Source organism: Jaculus jaculus, chromosome 1 (genome assembly GCF_020740685.1).
Source record: "Jaculus jaculus isolate mJacJac1 chromosome 1, mJacJac1.mat.Y.cur, whole genome shotgun sequence".
In the NCBI taxonomy this organism is placed as follows: Eukaryota; Metazoa; Chordata; class Mammalia; order Rodentia; family Dipodidae; genus Jaculus; species Jaculus jaculus.
Genome location: NC_059102.1, coordinates 203,892,758 through 203,909,961, shown reverse-complemented (window position 1 = coordinate 203,909,961; position 17,204 = coordinate 203,892,758). Strand labels below are relative to the sequence as shown.

Genomic DNA, 17,204 nt, shown 5'->3' with positions numbered 1-17,204 from the left:
GAAGGTAGAAAATAGAAAACCACAGCTCCCTGGAGCCAATCACCTTAACTCCACCCACTAATTATAATAAAGACCACACCAGTCTCCGTTCCTTCATTTCAAGCTATTTCAGAACTGCTTGAAAGCCTGCCAAGCTCCCTCAACCCTCAGAAGCCCCTATTATGTGGGTAATAAACCTTTTTATACCCTCTCAGTGCATGTTTGGCACCATTAATCTTGACATTTAAAGCAACATTTCAATGACAGGACCACATCATACTTTCTCTTAAACCTCAATTAATACTCGTGCAAACAGTGGCCTCATCCAAACCAGGCCTTGTGATTACTCAAGTCACTTCCACTGGACTTTTCAGTTTTCACTGGTATTTAAGTGTATTGAAATTTTGGGAAAATATTTGAATTCTCTATTCCAAAGGGTATTACCAACTAAAAAAGAAGCTCACCTATGGTCTCTTTTTTCTGCTTCTAATAGTCACTTTATGTATATGTATTATTAACTTATTATTTACAAACTTTTGGGAAATGACAATATCCAGACAGTCATAATCCATATTTCTTTATGACCCATTATCAATGCTGCTACAGAAAGAGCTATGTTAGGCTTCATCATGAAATAAGCCAGCATGTATAAAAGTGGGAGTATTGTGAGCTAATAGTTGAGGCTGGAATTTGAGTGAGACAAGTACTTAACACAGAACCATCTCTTCTTCCAATCTGACACATGATTTAAGTTGTAAGGGTTTCATTACTGTAGTGTCTGTTTAATGTATACGTTTGTTTCTGGTATATATTTTTTTGCATCTGATGCTAATTCTAGATAAAAATAAAATAAACACTTAAATGTTCCACATATTATACTTATACAAATAACTGTATAATTCTATACCAAGTTGCCAGACATATTTTAACATATTGGGTGTATTCTCTTAACATATGATTTCACAGGTTTATCATTTTAGCTATACTAGAATCTCTTGAAGATAGCCACAAAGAGTTTGAAGAAAATATGCTACTTCCTTTTGACTTTATTTAGGGCACAAAATTATTTTAAAGCATCAAGAAAATTTACTCTGTTAAAAACTTATGAAAGTCATCAGTTATCTCTACAATAAAAATACAAGTGACTTTTTTCAAAAAAATATAAGTTGCATATAAACATCTCATAATTTTTTCACAATCAATGTTAGTTAATTAGCTCTGCTTTCCCTAGAGAGAAGACTTGCCAAAACACTTTGTACTAATTTACTCATGAGAAACAGAAAGTGTATAACTAAGGGATTCAAACCTATGGACAGGAAAGGGGGGGGGGGGAAATGACAAAACAGTTATGGAAGGACAAAATACTGATAAATAACATTAAGCTAGTGGTTTATTGTGTTTTATTGGAAAAACATTTACGTTTCTGTTTCAAAATACTTTTCACTCATGAAATTTATGTTGTGAAAACAGTAAGCACTGTGGTATGATACAGAGTTTTTGACCCTGAGCTGCTCATGAACAAGTAAAAAAGAAAGGATACTGATTAACACAATAATATTAATTACTATTACTTTGTGTTTGGCTTAGTAAGAGTTCATATTAAAGGCCACAATCTTTAATTCTATTAGTTAGTACTTACAGGTTTTAGGTGAATGTAAAGATGGTGAAGTTTTAGGTTGGTTTAAAGAGTAAGTTGGTCAACACGATCTCAAGGAATGGAGAAAATAAAATTACAAGTTTAAAAGAAAAAGTCTTTTGTGCTTAAAAATAAAAATCAAAGAACTAAGAATTGTAGAAGAATTCCTCATCATGAAAACCCCTATGAAAAACCCACAACTGATGTAGTCCAAGTGAAATGTTTGAGGCTCTTTCCCTACAACCAGGATCAAAACAAAGATTCTGCTTTCACCATTGGAATTCAACACTGAACGATACTATCGGAGAATTGGGCAAGGAGAAAGAAAAACATCAAATTTGAAAGGCATATGTAAAATTATCTTTGTTGCACAGGATATAATCTCACTTTTAGAAAAATGCAATAAATGTATTTTAAAGCTGTTAATTGTTAATAAATGAACTCAGCAATGTTGCTTGATACAAAATCCTCTTCAGTTCTGTATAGGAATTTGAACAATTACAAAAGAATTTTAAGTTACATTTTGTATTAGTTACTTTTGTCAATGGTATCAGCAAATACCATATAAGTGGCAATTTATCTAGTTTTTAAAATGTATTTTAATTTATTTATTTGAGAGAGAGGGAGAGGGGGACAGATAGAGAGAATAGCATTCAAGGACCTCCAGCCACTGCAAGCGAACTCTAGATGCACATGCTACCTTGTGCATCTGGCTTACATGGGTCCTGGGGAAATGAACATCAGTCCTCTGGCTTTACAGGGAAGCATCATAACGACTAAGCCATCACTCCCACCCATAACAAGCAATTTACAGCTTAGGAGGGAACAGTCATTCAATCTGGGTCCTCGGCTTATAGGATGGTACCACCCATATTCAAGGTGGGTCATATTCTTTCAATTAATCCTCTCTGGGAACACCTCATAGTCATTCCCAAAGCTGGAATTCATTAATGCTCAAGGTATTTCTTAAATAAATTCTCACCTCTATAATCAACTGATTTGCCAGGGCTGCTCAATAAAGACCAGTCTCTTCAAGAATGGTACTGAAAAGTCTAAATGTCTACATGCAAAGGAATGAAATGGATCCATATACCACAACAAATTATTAACTCAAAATCTTTTTTTTTTTTTTTTTTTTGGTTTTTTTTTCGAGGTAGGGTCTCACTCTGGTCCAGGCTGACCTGGAATTAACTCTGTAGTCTCAGGGTGGCCTTGAACTCACGGCGATCCTCCTACCTCTGCCTCCCGAGTGCTGGGATTTAACTCAAAATCTTTAAAGCCATGCCTTAGTTAATTTCCTATTGCTTAAAATCTTGAAACTGACTATATGAAGAATAAAATTTGATTTAGCACAAAATACTGGTGGCAAGCATGCCCAAGAACATACGTGATCAGCATCTGGTGCGAGCCTTCTTGCTGTATCATATCACATAATGGAGGGCATCTAATGTTGAGACAGACAAGTCTGCTAGCTCTTACAAAGCCACAAATGTCTTTATGAGAGTCCTGCCCTCCTGGACTCATACAATGCTAATTATTTTCCAAATGTCCTACTTCCAACAACCATTACGTATGGGTTTGAAATTTGTCTTTAACATGAACTTTGGGGGTCACAGTCAAGCCATTGTGGATGTAACTATACATATAACTTTAAGACGAGAAACTCTAAAATTATTAGAAAAGAATATAAAAAGAAATCTTTAAGACCTTAAATTTGGCAATTGTCTCTTAGCTATAACACCAAAGTGTAACTAACAAAAATACAAAATTACAAATTTGTGTGCATCAAAAGACTCAAATAACTGAAAAGAGAACCCATAGAAGAAAACACATGTAAAGTATGTGTTTGATAGGGATTTAATATCTAAAATACGTAAATAACTCCTACAAATGGAAAAAACAGTAAATAACCCATATTTAAAAATTATTAAAGGATTTAATTTTACTTTCTCCAGAGGCTACAAATAAGTAAAAATTGGACAAGAGCAAAGATTTTCAACATCATTGTTCATTTGGAACAGGACAATCAAAAGCTCAATGAGACAATACTTTTCAACTACTAAAACGGCTATATTTTTAAAGTAAAGAAATTGGAATACTTGGACATTGCTGGTAGAAACGTTATGTGCTGGAACTTCTGGGTAGACCATTTGGCAGTTCCTCAAAAAGTTAAGCAAAGCATTAACAAATGATCTAGTAATTCTACTTCAAGGTGCAAATACAAAAATATTAGAAACAGGTGGATCAATAGTTACTTGCATGACAATGTTCACAGCAACATTATTTACATTAGTCAGAAAGTAGAAATAACCCAAATGTCCATCATCAGGTGAATGGATAAACATACTGTAATCTACACATGACAGAACATTATTGTCATACAAACTAGTAAGGTTCTCATATATGCTAATGTGCAGATGGAATTTGAAATATTATGAAGTAAAATCAAGCCAGATATAAACAGAATAACATATATTCAAATTATATGAAATATACAAAATAGGCCATGTAACAGAAACAATATATTAGTGGTTACCAATGATTAGATAGATAGGAAACAGAGTCATTGATTAATGGCCCCAGAATTTCTGGAACTAGTGATGATAGTTGCCCAACATTGTGCATGTAATGTCACTTGGTGGCACTGTCAGCAATGCTCAAAGTGGCCAATTTATGTAACATGCATCTTACCAAAGAACAAATATAAAATGCAAGGCATAGGAGACAGTTGTGTTAGCTTTCCATTAGTGTGGAAAAATACCTGAGGTAAATTTAACTTTAAAAAAGGAACCATTTATTTTGGCCCACTAGATTATATATATAATTACAAAAATGCATTTGTGAAATTGACTTACACAGTTGGAGGCTAGGTGGTCCAACAAGGGCAGAGAACCAGAAGGTGAGAGCCAAACAACAGAGATCAGTGGTGTTCCAGGCTGAGGCAGAAGGCCTGGAAGTTCTCTGGAGAATCACTGGTGAGACTGTGCAGTCTAATGTCCTCAGGTGTATAGGTGGTGATAGCAGTCATAGATGCAATCACTATGAAAGAATGGAGCCTGTGCATGCTAGCTAGCTTCCTCTTTTTCTACAACACCCAATTGAATAGTACCAACTTTCTCCCCCCTTCAGTTGTTCTCTGTCAAGTTTCTTTCCAGAAGTACCCTTGCATATACTACCAGAAATGTGCTTTACCAAATCCCTAGATAGTTCTTGATCCAGTGAGGCTGAAGATTTATATAGTCGATCCCAGTTTTAGCCATACCCTATGACCTGCGGTAGAAAAACACATTATGGCAGAGGTGGGTAGAGGGGGAAATTGTTCAACTCATGGCTATGAAGAAAATACAGAGGAAGCGACTGGGTTCCCAGGACCCTCTTCAAGGACACACTCCCAGTAATCTAACTTCCTCCCACTGGACCTTGCCGTTTAAGTTTCTGCCACCTCCCAATAATACCACAGGCTGGTGACCAAACATTTAAAGCCAAGGCTTTGGGGAACAGGAATACTTATCCAAACCACAGCAATAGTATAAACCAGACCACCTTTGGTGCTTGTTTGTACATATAAGGCATTGGAGGAATGTATAAGAAACTAAATAGTTGCTTAGAGGTAATGTTACTATTTGAGCCCTTCACATGAAAATACATATATATATATATGTCAAAGTTTGGAATTTTTTCTGTCCTTGTTACTAAAGTTCATTCCTGAGTTCCCTGAATTCACTTCACCTCTGATCTCACCCCAGGAAGTAAAAGCTTAACTGGCAGAGCAAAGATCTGGCAGCCTAATGTAGAATGAGTTCGGTTGGTAACAAGGTGGTTGAGATCCTGCATACTTAAGTTTTTTATATCCATTTGACTTTTGAATCATAAAAATGTTATCTATTTACAATAATACATTTTAAAAATTAAAGCAAATAAGTAAGCATGTCCCAGATTTAAAAATAAAAAGGCAGTTCAAAGACTCAAGGCACATGTACATGTAAATTTTAGTATTGCAAACAGAGTTCAGATAATTTAAAGTCCTCTAGAGAAGCCTTAATACAGAGGAGAGGGGCTAATGGAAGACTAGAAAAATAAATCCAGACCAGATACTAAGGAATCTTTATGTAGCATTAATTTTAATTTGAACTACACATGTGATACACCAATTCTATTTTTTTAAATTATTTATTTATTTATTTGAGAGCGACAGACACAGAGAGAAAGACAGATAGAGGGAGAGAGAGAGAATGGGCGCGCCAGGGCTTCCAGCCTCTGCAAACGAACTGCAGACGCGTGCGCCCCCTTGTGCATCTGGCTAACGTGGGACCTGGGGAACCGAGCCTCGAACCGGGGTCCTTAGGCTTCACAGGCAAGAGCTTAACCGCCAAGCCATCTCTCCAGCCCCAATTCTATTTTTTTTATTAAAAGAATTGCTTCAACAGATTTGTGTATTGGAAAATAACTGAAAAATGGGAAACAGCATGCAGAGTGGAGAAAGTTGGAACAAGAGGCCAAAGATACTGAGGACAGGGATATCAAGAAAGAAGTCGTAGCTAGATGACGTTGATAAAGAATAACTTGGGGTTGAGCATATTAAAGAGGAGGACCAAAGGAGGAGGATCTGAGATTTCTCGAGTGGTTGACTAATGAGGTGAAGCTTGGGCTTTAATGTTAGGAATTCTAGATGGAAAATTATTCTGAATCTTGATTATGTAAAATGTGAACATATTATAAGGCCAAGGGTTAAATATGACATAATGTGGACTGCAGTGCAGAAATTATATAAATGGCAATAATTTTTCCATTTTATTTAAGAATGACTAACAGGAAATTTTATAGGGAAAAGATCATCTTCATACATAAATGAAGGCTTAACTCAAAGAGCAAAACTGGAATATGATACAAAGGCTCTTTTGTACTAATTTTCTGTAAACAAATTTCTGTTTCACTAACATAGATTAGGCACTTGACATGTAGGAAAACATCCTGCAATGGCACTAAGTCTAGGACTTGTTTTTACTGATGAATCATAAAGATGTTTTATTAGATGGTATATACTATTTTCCTATAAATGACAGGGTATTCTTCAAGGAATTATTCTATTTCCTTAGAATGGAAATTAGGATGAGTAACAGAAGTTTCATAAAACTTCTAGGACCATAAAGGCTTTCAGTCCATGCCTACCTCCAGTTTCAGGTCTTTCTTCTCTCAAGCCACATGTGCCATCTTTTGATGTTGCCACCAAATACAGCCATCTACAGACTTCTCAATTGAGAACTACACAAGTCAGTTAGAAAAAAAAATTTTTAAGCTCATAATGCTTTAAGTAAGTTTAAATAACTCAGTTAAGTGTTAACTGCATACTTTACAGCTATCCTCAGCCACGTGCAGCCCACAGGTCTCAGGTTGGACATATCTGAAAACTTTAAAAATATATTCATATTAATTCCTTATTTTACATTTCTACCTCATGTTAAAAGTGAAATAGAGTCTGGGAGATGGTTCAGTCAGTGAAGTGCAATCATAAGGACCTGAGTTCAGATTCCCAACACCCACATAAAAAGCTGGGCATAGGGGCTGGAGACATGGATTAGTGGTTAAAGTACTTACCTGAAAAATGAATGGACCAAGATTTGAGTCCCAAGGACCCGAGTAAGCTAGATACATAAGATGGCACATACATAAGGAGTTTGTCTGTAGTGGTTGGAAACCCTGGCATGCCCTCTCTCTCCCTCTCTTTCAATTAAACAAGCAAAAATATTTAAAAAAAAAAAAAAAAGGCTGGGCATGGCAGCAAGCCTGTAATGCCAGCACTCAGGAGAAAGAGACAGTGGATCATTCAGGCTTACTGGCCAGACAGTCAAGCCAAATTGATGAACTCCAGGTTGAGAGACCCTGCCTCAAAAAAATAAGGTAGAGAACAATAAAGGACACCCAATAGTGTTTCCATATGCAATAAGCAATGTACCCATACACATGTGCCCGCACACATATACACATATGCACACAAAAATCACATAGCTTAGTAATAAAAGTGAAATACTAGTAAGGTCTACAATGCCTAACACAGGACTGAGTCTCTGTGATCTCTCTGTTCCTTGATCACTCCACACTCCTGATTTCCTTTAAGATTTTTTTTCTCATTAAGTTTTGCAATATCATTCTCCTCTACATGTTCAAAAACGGATGCTATTCCTCTGCTTCTGTTCTAAGAAAGCTCATATCTAGGGTTACAATTTGACTAGCTACCAGTGATTTCCCTACCTGCCCCCCCCCCCATATTTATTTCTAATATCTGGACAAGTACAACCAACTTGCTTCTGCACCCTTTCAATGTACATGTCTCCAATACACCTTATTTGGGCTCATGTCCAAGTCATTATATTCTTGTTCATTCCCACCAAACACGGCTGCCTTCTAGTGTTCCTATCTTAAAGAAACTATCACCTAGTCACGTATATATAAGTCGGAATCTTAGTGTCTTCTTAATGTTTGGTTTTTACTAAGCCCTCATAGCCATTTCTTTGCCGAAGCCAGTCATTTACCACTCCCTAAGTATTTCTTACACCTCTGTACTTCCTTTCTCTGTACTCCAAGCTACCAATATCTTTCTCAGGGTTGTAAAAGCTTTGTAATTATTCCAATTGTGTTATGTAATCTAAAAATGTTTTGAACTTTTTTAGTTCTCAATTCTGTAAAGGAAGCATAAGAAAGTCTTATATGTGCTTCCAATTTTTCTGGATAAATGGTGGCTATTATTCAAATATACAACAGAACTATCTGTGCACATTGTGTTTCATCATTAATGGATCCTAGTGTCCTGTTCGGTTAGAAAAACGGCTTAAGAAGTGGCAGGAAAAAAGACAGGTGACAAGCAGTACTATCATCTTGCTACATCTTCTGCTTTGCATCTGCCCATTCAAAACCAGAGTCTCCAACCTGAGTTTTCTCATTGAGTCTTTTCCAGATTAATCTGGGATCGTCTGAAAGCCTGGGCAGGCCCTGAAGTGCTTCTCCAACACGAGCGAGAAAGTCTGTGGTATAAAGATGGTCATCTATTTTTTCTTGGAGAAGTAGTGACTGTAGTAAGGTTGTCTTTCGTTTCAGGAAGTCATATTGAGCCAGCTCCGCTCTTTTGCTATTACAGTCGGGGCACTGAGAAGTAGTGTGAAACTTAGCCTCTGACATTTGTTTCAGTGCTGCCCGCGTGTTTTTTACATAGATTCTACTCAAAAGCTCATCAGGAACAGTACAATGTAAGTCATCTCCCTCTGCGGTCTCTACATCCCATCTGAGCTGTGGCTTCCTAGGTCTACTGCTCCTCTTCGCCTTGGTGTCCACTCTGTGACGGAGCAGATCGACTTTAAGGGTACAAAAAGACTGCAGGGCCTTCCGTTCTTCCTCGGACAGCCGAGGGGTTTCCGAGGAAAGGTCGCTGGCTGACCGGCACCTTTCATAATCAGCCCCTTTGCCCCGGAGGTTAGCGAGCCACCTTTCACTCTGCTTCCGCGCGCGAGCGAGGAAGTGGCAGAGCGCAGCCCGCTCGTCCGCCGGCCCCCAGCTTGCGCCCTCCCGTCCGCTCTCCGAGGTCTGCGGCCCGGGCTGCCGTCCTCCCCGGGCGCCGAGAGAACGGGAAGTCAGCACCTCCCCCGTGCAGGAGCTGAGGGTCTCCTCCGCACTTACGACGCTCGGGCTCAGCTCCTCGCCGGCTTGGGTCTGGGTGCGGAGCTCGGCAGGGGGCGTCCACATGGCGGCAGCCAGGGCGCCGACCAGACCTCCGCGGGCCGACTCTTCCGGGGACGCCCTTTCCGGTTGCTGGGCAACGCGCGCCGGTCCTGCGCAGTGCGCGGCGGGCCGCCCCGCCCCCCCGCCCGCCCTCCAGGGCCTCGCTCTGCACCCTTTCTTCCGCCCGAGGGTGCCGGGGAAAGCTTCTTTAAGCAGAAAATATAGTATCAAGGAAAAGGGTCCCGAACTCCCATTTCCTGAGGGCTAAAGGGCTAAAAGTGTGAACCCCCTAGAGACGGATGGCCCGTGACAAAAGAGATGGAGCGCATCCCCTAAATGAGTCCAGATTGAGCCAACAGGATGTGCCGGCTCAGAGGCACCAGCAAAAATCGTGCCTGTCCGAATGATCTCCAGTGAGGCACTTTTTGTAGCCCATATCTGAAAGACCCTCTGCTCCAGTTTTCCTAAGACCTTGCAGTTTCCCCAATTCACGGTTTGGGGGTTTTGTGCCTGCAGATCCCCTCCAAGTACTTGGTCATTATCTTTCCTCAAGCTATGTGATTATTACTCCTTCAGTCACATGTGCCCAGGAAGCGAACACCACTCCTCAACCCCTCACTTGACAGTTCTTTATAGTTTCTGTGGTTGTGTCTTTCATCCTGAAAGTAAAACCATTTCAATATTGTAGCTGTTGTCTGTTGAGTGAGTGTACTGACTGTGGAATGGTATACTTACATAGGCATAGGCCCGTGGATTTTGTGAAGTACTGGTAGCTCCAGTAAATATAGCACCCCACACACACCCGTCTTCAAACTTACCCATGATAAATACCTTTAGAAACAGGCCTTAAAAAAAATCTCAGAAATGGTGGATGTTAATTGCATATATAGACATTTTCTAGATCTTCAAAAAGTGAACACACTATCCCTCTCTCTCTCTCTCTCTCTCTCTCTCTCTCTCCCCGTGTGTGTGTGTGTGTGTGTGTGTGTGTGTGTGTGTGTGTGTTTATCCCCCACCCCAGTATTATTCTGTTTAAGCACATGTCCAGTATTATTCTGTTTAAGCACATGTATTTAATATTCCCCAAATATTCACTTTGGGAAAGTCAAGTGTTTGATATATTCAAAAAGCATCCCTGACATATGAGCCAAATTTATTTAAAAGTAACAAAACATTCTAATTTCCTTTACTCAACCCAGTTATATTTATAATACAATGTTAGTCTTTAGAAAGAGGTGTCACATAAGTGAAGGAGATGGCTCAGCAGGTAAGTATACTTGTAAGCCTCAGAGGTCCTGAGTTCAATCACCAGCACCCATGTGAAAAAGCCAGGTATGGCCATGCAAGCCTATTATTCTAGTCCTGTATCTGTTAGAGACAGAATTGACTCTCTGGTCATCAAGTCTGCTCTGTTCAGAGAGACCCGATCTCAGGGAAAATCCTTGGAAGACATCTGATGTTATCCTCTGGCTTCTTTCTGCTTTTATACACCTGGTGCTTTCATATATCTGCACACACATGTGCATACATTATACAAACACCACACCAAACACAGGCTTAAAAAAACGTAGCAGGTGTGTAGTTTTAAGTTTTTCAGTAGGATGCAAGATTTCATTTTTGATTTTCATATCAAAACTTACTTTCATTCTCTTAAATATTTACATATTCATATTTATATTTGTATATAAAATATAATTTAGTTTCCCCATTGAACAAGGAAACTATTTATTTTAGAGGAGAGAGAGACAGAGAGAGAGAATAGGCACACCAGAGCCTTCAGCCATTGCAAATGAACTCCAGATGCATATGCCAACATGTGCATCTGGATTATGTGGGTCCTGAAGAATTGAAACTGAGTCCTTTGACTTTGCTGGCAAATGCCTTAGCCACTAAGCCGTCTCCCAGCCCAAGGAAACTTTTTTTTTTTCACTTTAAAAAAATATTTTATTTGTTTGAGAGAGAGAGAGGAACAGGCATATCGAGAGAAAGAGAATGGGCACACCAGGGCCTCTAACCACTGCAAATGAACTCCAGAAGCAGGAGCCCCCTTGTGCATCTGGCTTATGTGGGTCCTGGGGAACCAAATAGTGGTCCTTAGGCTTCACAGGCAAATGCCTTAATCACTAAGCCATTTCCTCAGCCCCAAGGGAATTTTTTAAAATACATATTCCAATATGTCTGGACTAATTAGAATTTTTATATTTTTAAAATTTTATTTATTCATTGAAAGGGGGGGCAGAGAGAGAGAGAGAAGAATGGGCACACCAGGGCCTCCAGCCACTGCAAACTTCAGACATATGTGCCATCTTGTGCATCTTGCTTACCTAGATCCTAGGGAATCAAACCTGGGTTCTTTGGCTTTGCAGGCAAATGCCTTAAGTACTAAGCTCTTCAGCTCTTATTTGAGATTTTAAAAGTGTTATCACTTTCTCTTGATTGTTACAAACTTTATCCTAGCAGCCAAAAATTTGGGGTTGGCAATTAAATCTTTAATTAATTTCTTTATAATAAGTAGAAGGACCCTGTAGACAGCTTAACATTCTAATAACTGTTTTATTTAAGGAAGAAAGATAGCTAAGCAGTACAATAATTGTCAGATAACATTCATGAAGACAGAGGTCAATGCTTCATTTTAAACACAGGAACTATTACTTCTTGTATAAATGTCAACTCTATCCCAGAAGAAAGTTTAAAGGTGACTTTATTTAAAATTTGTTTTCTGTGAAATAAAGATAATATTTACTTACTTTCTTCCGTGCATCTAGGAATTGTGAATGATGTATGTGAAAAGTTCAGACCACTCTGTATGTAGTGCTAGCAAAATATACATATATATTCTTTATTGCTTAGAGAATGTTCAGAGAGCTGGAAACTAGCACAGTGCCTTAATTCATTTTAAATTTGGATGTTATGCATGAGGGAAAAGTGAAAAAGCATGAAGGGAGTAGAGACATGCACTTTGCTAGCTTATACCAAAATGGTTTTATACAAAACTGATCTATACAAATCATTCCTTGCAATGACTGTACCAAAACCTCATTGTATCAAGATTCACAGGAAGAAAAGATAACATGAAATATTGGATATTTCATCGAAAACAAAAAAAAAAAAATCAAGGAATTAAAAAAGGAAAGATTTATACTTTCCAGAATATTCAGCAGCAACACTGGAATATCTCTGTAACCTTGCTAAAGAATTGTTTATTACTTTAGTCAGCATTAATGAACTCTGGAAGTTTCTTCAAAATCATCCAAATAATACTTGCTTGTGCGAAGAAAATACTGCATTTTTACTTCTCGTTATTAATGTCATATCGATTACTATTTCTCATCCATCTGGCTACCTTTAGAAAACCACTAACTGGATAATTAATGATGTCTTGGACAGTCTCATGTTTGTTGGTCTGATTCTGGCAAATATTCAGTAAATTCTAAATACAATTTTCTGTATTTATCGGGGTTCTCTACAGGATCTGCCCACAAGGCATGTCTCTGGATTCCTGATTCAATGAAACTGACAATAGAAATCAACCATCATACTCTTACAGAACAATTCCTTCCTTCCTTCAGTTTTTCCCTTTTCCCCTCCCTAAAAATGTATACCAATTTCTGTGTACTTTGAGTTTTCTCTTAAAAACCCCTCCTAGATATCACCTTATACCAGCATATAAGTATCCTCTTCATTTCTCTCCACGATTACAAGTAATCCCTTGTGTTATAGTTGATGTCTATGTGTTGAGTAATGTTTTGTAGCTGAGGAGATATATGGTCAAGATTTTTCTTGTAGGAATGAGATTTCTGTATCAAACAATAAAGTCATATGTAGTTTTCCCACCCTCTGTCACCAGTTCACCTGTAGGGGCGTATGCTGAGTTCCAGCCAGCAGTGTATGAGCACCTCCTCCCACGAGCATGGCTGGCAGGCTGTATAGTCAAATTGGTGCATCTTTGGTGATCTAAGGGAACTGAAATGATTTCTTAGTGTAATTTGAACTTAAAGTCCTCTTATTAGTAGTAGATTGAACACTTGTTATAAGTATGGACCACATATATTTCTCTTTTTGGTGTGTAGAGCCTATTCATTTCTTTTACTCATTTTTTCTACTGCATTTTTATCATTTGAGGCTTTTTTTCTCAAGAGCCTTTGTATGTGGAACGTATTATCCATTTTTCTGTGACATAAGTTCCTAATGCTTTATATTTCTTTGTTTATAATATTTTTATCATAAAAGTTTGGTTTTCATTTCATATATTAAATTTTCCAGACCTTTCTTGCAATGGGTTTTTATTTTATTAACATCATCTTACTAGTAAAATTGTGAATTTTAACACATGCAGCCACTTGTGGATTCATGCTGCCCTATCAAAGTCATTGTGGAGGTTCTTTGTTCTATCCTTTTGCAGACAGTCTCCCAAACTTATTATCTATAGTCAGTCATTTTGTTCAATGACTTGTCTTCCTAAGGGCTTTCAGCTACACAGCTTTATTATCTACAAGTTAGGAAAGACTACTCCCTTTTTTCATTCTAATGTGTCTTAATTTATTAATTTTTGTTTTATTTTGCTTTGTTTCATCATTGGGGTTGCACTCAGGTCCTCTGAGCATTCTAGGTACTGTATCTCCAAGCTACAACCCAGCCCCTCATCTTTAATCTTTTCTCTCCAATTACTTTATCTTTTCTGATTTCTTCAGCTAGTACCTCTGACACATTTATTAGTAGAGTTAGAAGCCTTCTCCATTTTAAAAAATGGATATATTTTTAATGTGTTCATTTATTTGAGAAAATTTATTTATTTGAGAAAATTGTTTAGAAAAACAATGACAAAATGATCTTCTATAAAATGTAATTACTGTAAAACTCTGGAAGGTATAGGTAAGTATATGAACAGAAATTTGAAGAAATTTATAAATAAAGAAAAAGCTCTCAACTAAAAATGTTATATTGTCCACCCATATTCATTTAGCATTTCAGGATAATAAGTTGCCTTTCCCAGGTCTACATTTTTAAAACATACGTTTAAATAAAATCCTGAAAATACAGTTTTTATATGCCATCTAAACATGTAATATTTATCTAATCTTAATAAATATTTATAAACACAATTATTATAGTGTAAAATAGTAACAGGTAATTTGAGCATAGGTATTTTGAGTGTCTCAGTTTTAACTAGCATATTTTTGTCATTAAGAAAAATAAATATAGCTTCAGTTATCTTTTTAAGGTAATTATTATTAAAGTTAAGGTATTTGTAGAGTTGTTTTCTCAAGAGTTAATCCAAGCCTATCTCTTTGACTTGTAGATGGCTACTTTTATGACTGCATGGTGTTTTCTGTATATGGTTCTGTGTCTAAATTCACTTTTTCATAAGGACATTAGCTAGTCATATTAGATCAAGACCATACCTAATCACTACATTTTAACTTGATTATCTCTTTAAAGAACCCATATCCAAATAAGGTCACATTATGCATTCTCAGATACTGAAGTTTAGGGTTGCAACATAAAAATTCAAGTTGTCATGAAATTCAACTCATAATACATGGTTTGTATGATATCCAGATTACAGGTTAATTAAGCAGTGTACCTTTATTACAAAAATTGTTAGTAATTTGCCTAGTGGAAAAAAAAACCAGAATTGTTAGATATAGAGGCTCATCTATTGATAAAAGATCACCTTTGGCTGGGGATACATAGCTCAGTGACAGAACACTTAATGACACATGCGCAAGGCTCTGGGTTCAATCTACTGTACTGTAAGAGAAACAAACAAAACAAATCAACTTTGTCATAGATAAAGGTTCACGGGGACTTTTCAAGTATGATTATAGTCTTTACCCCTATCACAAACTTGACTGGCCAGGAAATACGTTAAGAAAACATTGCTCATATTTGAAAATAGGCAAAATAAAATGTTTAACTATTATTTTCAGATTTTTAAATTTTTAAATTTTAAAAGTATAATTTACTGTTGTATATTTAATCATCTTGTGAAATTCAAAACAAACTTATCATACATTTCTCAATAATTTTTTGAAAGTAATATCTCAAATACAGTCAAGAGCAGTGATGGATTTAACAGCAGATAATTTTTAATATCAATTTGAATTACATGATCTCTTTTGTTACTTTGTCTTAAAAATTCTAGGAAGGAGTACACTATGATATGTACTTGTTCTGTCACTGGATAAATAAATATCTGCCTTATGTTTCTCCTTCATTGCAGTTAAAGTTCAGAATGATCCTTAAAATCTTTATGTAATTTAAAGACAGTTACATCCTTTAAATTGCAGTTAGTCTTTGCACAATTCTACTTAAGACTGACATCTCAATCTGAGAAATTAATATAAATAAAAATCTAAATGTAATGTATTTACATTCAAAGCATGGAGCATAACGCATGAAATGAATCCAGAAATGTTGCCACTAATTTGAATTTCAGTTATGCACTTTTATGCCATGGGGAAAGCACAAGAATCTGTGGCTCTACATGATGGTGTTGGAATTCACAGTGGTTTTCCTGAAAACTGTGATGTATTAGAATACATCATAGAAGATGAATTAGAATATCTTGCAAAGCACTTTACATAAGTTTTATAATTTAAAAAGTAAGATTTCAATGTACAATTAATATTCATATGATTGCATAGAATTGAGTAACACAGAAATTTAAGATAATATCATTTTATTCAAGTGTTCAAAGTAATCATAAAATTACTGCACTCTGAAAAGACAGCTAATGTAATATATAGAATTCACAAGCTAAAGTTATCTCCATATTTTAGATAGGAATTTTCCAAAAACAAACTATATCACTAAAGAATGTAAGACTGTTTCTTTAGAGCCTTCTATGCTTAACATGAAAGCTGTCAACCCAACAGGCTGAAAACAGAGCAAGATTATGAAAGCCAAGTGAATAGCTCATTCTTCCTGACCATGCCCTTGCTATACGCTGCCATGTGGTACAAGGACTGAGAGGTATGCACTGTGATAGCTAATGAAGCACTTCCTTTATATTACGCTGACCAGAACTCTCACTCAAAGCTTGGATATTATGCTTCTTAAATTTCACAATGTCAACCTTTGTTCTCATCAGCAGAGGCTGGTTCTTGTCCTTTTCAATGGCTAAATTTTATGCATCAAATGTTTTAGATCCCTTATTAAGAAGTTCAGTTCTAATTTATTAAAGCAACTTCTGTTAGGTTGTAAGATTGTTTTTGCATTGTCTGCCTCATTTTTATTACAGCATCCTCCCAGATACCAACCAATGACTTGTGGTTTTAAGGCCACTCAGAGGAAACAGGCTTGGAATAAAAGTTACTGGCACTCTTACCATCATCCCTCTTTGTCAAACATAGTGATACAAGAGAACACTGGGGCCCTACTGCCCAAAGAGATGAAGGTAGTTCTGGGCTGGAATCTTCTTGGATCTTTAACGATCACACAAAAAAACTGGGACATAGAGATTTGAGAAGGGACTAAAGTGAGACATTTTGGAGTGGTGTAATTAAGATATTTTGTGACTGACTGAATGTAGATGGTGAGGGAGAGAAAGAATCCATGGCTTGTTGAATTTGTGCTCTGTCCTCTGATCTTCTATGATCATAACCACAATATTTTGACCATGCCCCAATTCCCATTCTCTGGTGTTGTCTGATTTCTTTTACTATGTAATATTCATAAGCTTTTATGACAAAGGGATCCTTATATATTTACCACAAATAGGAAAAAGTGTAGAAAATCAACTTTTTAAAAGTTAAAAGTTTAGGTGTTTACTATATTATTGGAAATAGAGTCTATTAACTCTATAATACTGAACAATGTTTTTGATATTTTGTTCTGGGTGTCTTAAAACATGTGTTCATGAGTCAGTAGTCCATGA

General features: G+C 36.9%; 1 protein-coding gene across 1 annotated transcript; it reads right to left on the bottom strand.

Annotated features, from left to right (window-relative positions):
- Positions 1-5,906: 5,906 nt before the first annotated feature.
- Positions 5,907-9,369, bottom strand: C1H8orf48 (chromosome 1 C8orf48 homolog). The gene has a single exon (XM_045146035.1). The coding sequence runs from the start codon at positions 9,347-9,349 to the stop codon at positions 8,492-8,494; it is 858 nt and encodes a 285-aa protein (XP_045001970.1). The 5' UTR covers positions 9,350-9,369; the 3' UTR covers positions 5,907-8,491.
- Positions 9,370-17,204: the final 7,835 nt, after the last annotated feature.

What these genes read in the sequence shown, in the direction of transcription:
- C1H8orf48 (XM_045146035.1), bottom strand. Translation starts at nt 9,349, where the DNA reads ATGTGGACGCCCCCTGCCGAGCTCCGCACCCAGACCCAAGCCGGCGAG.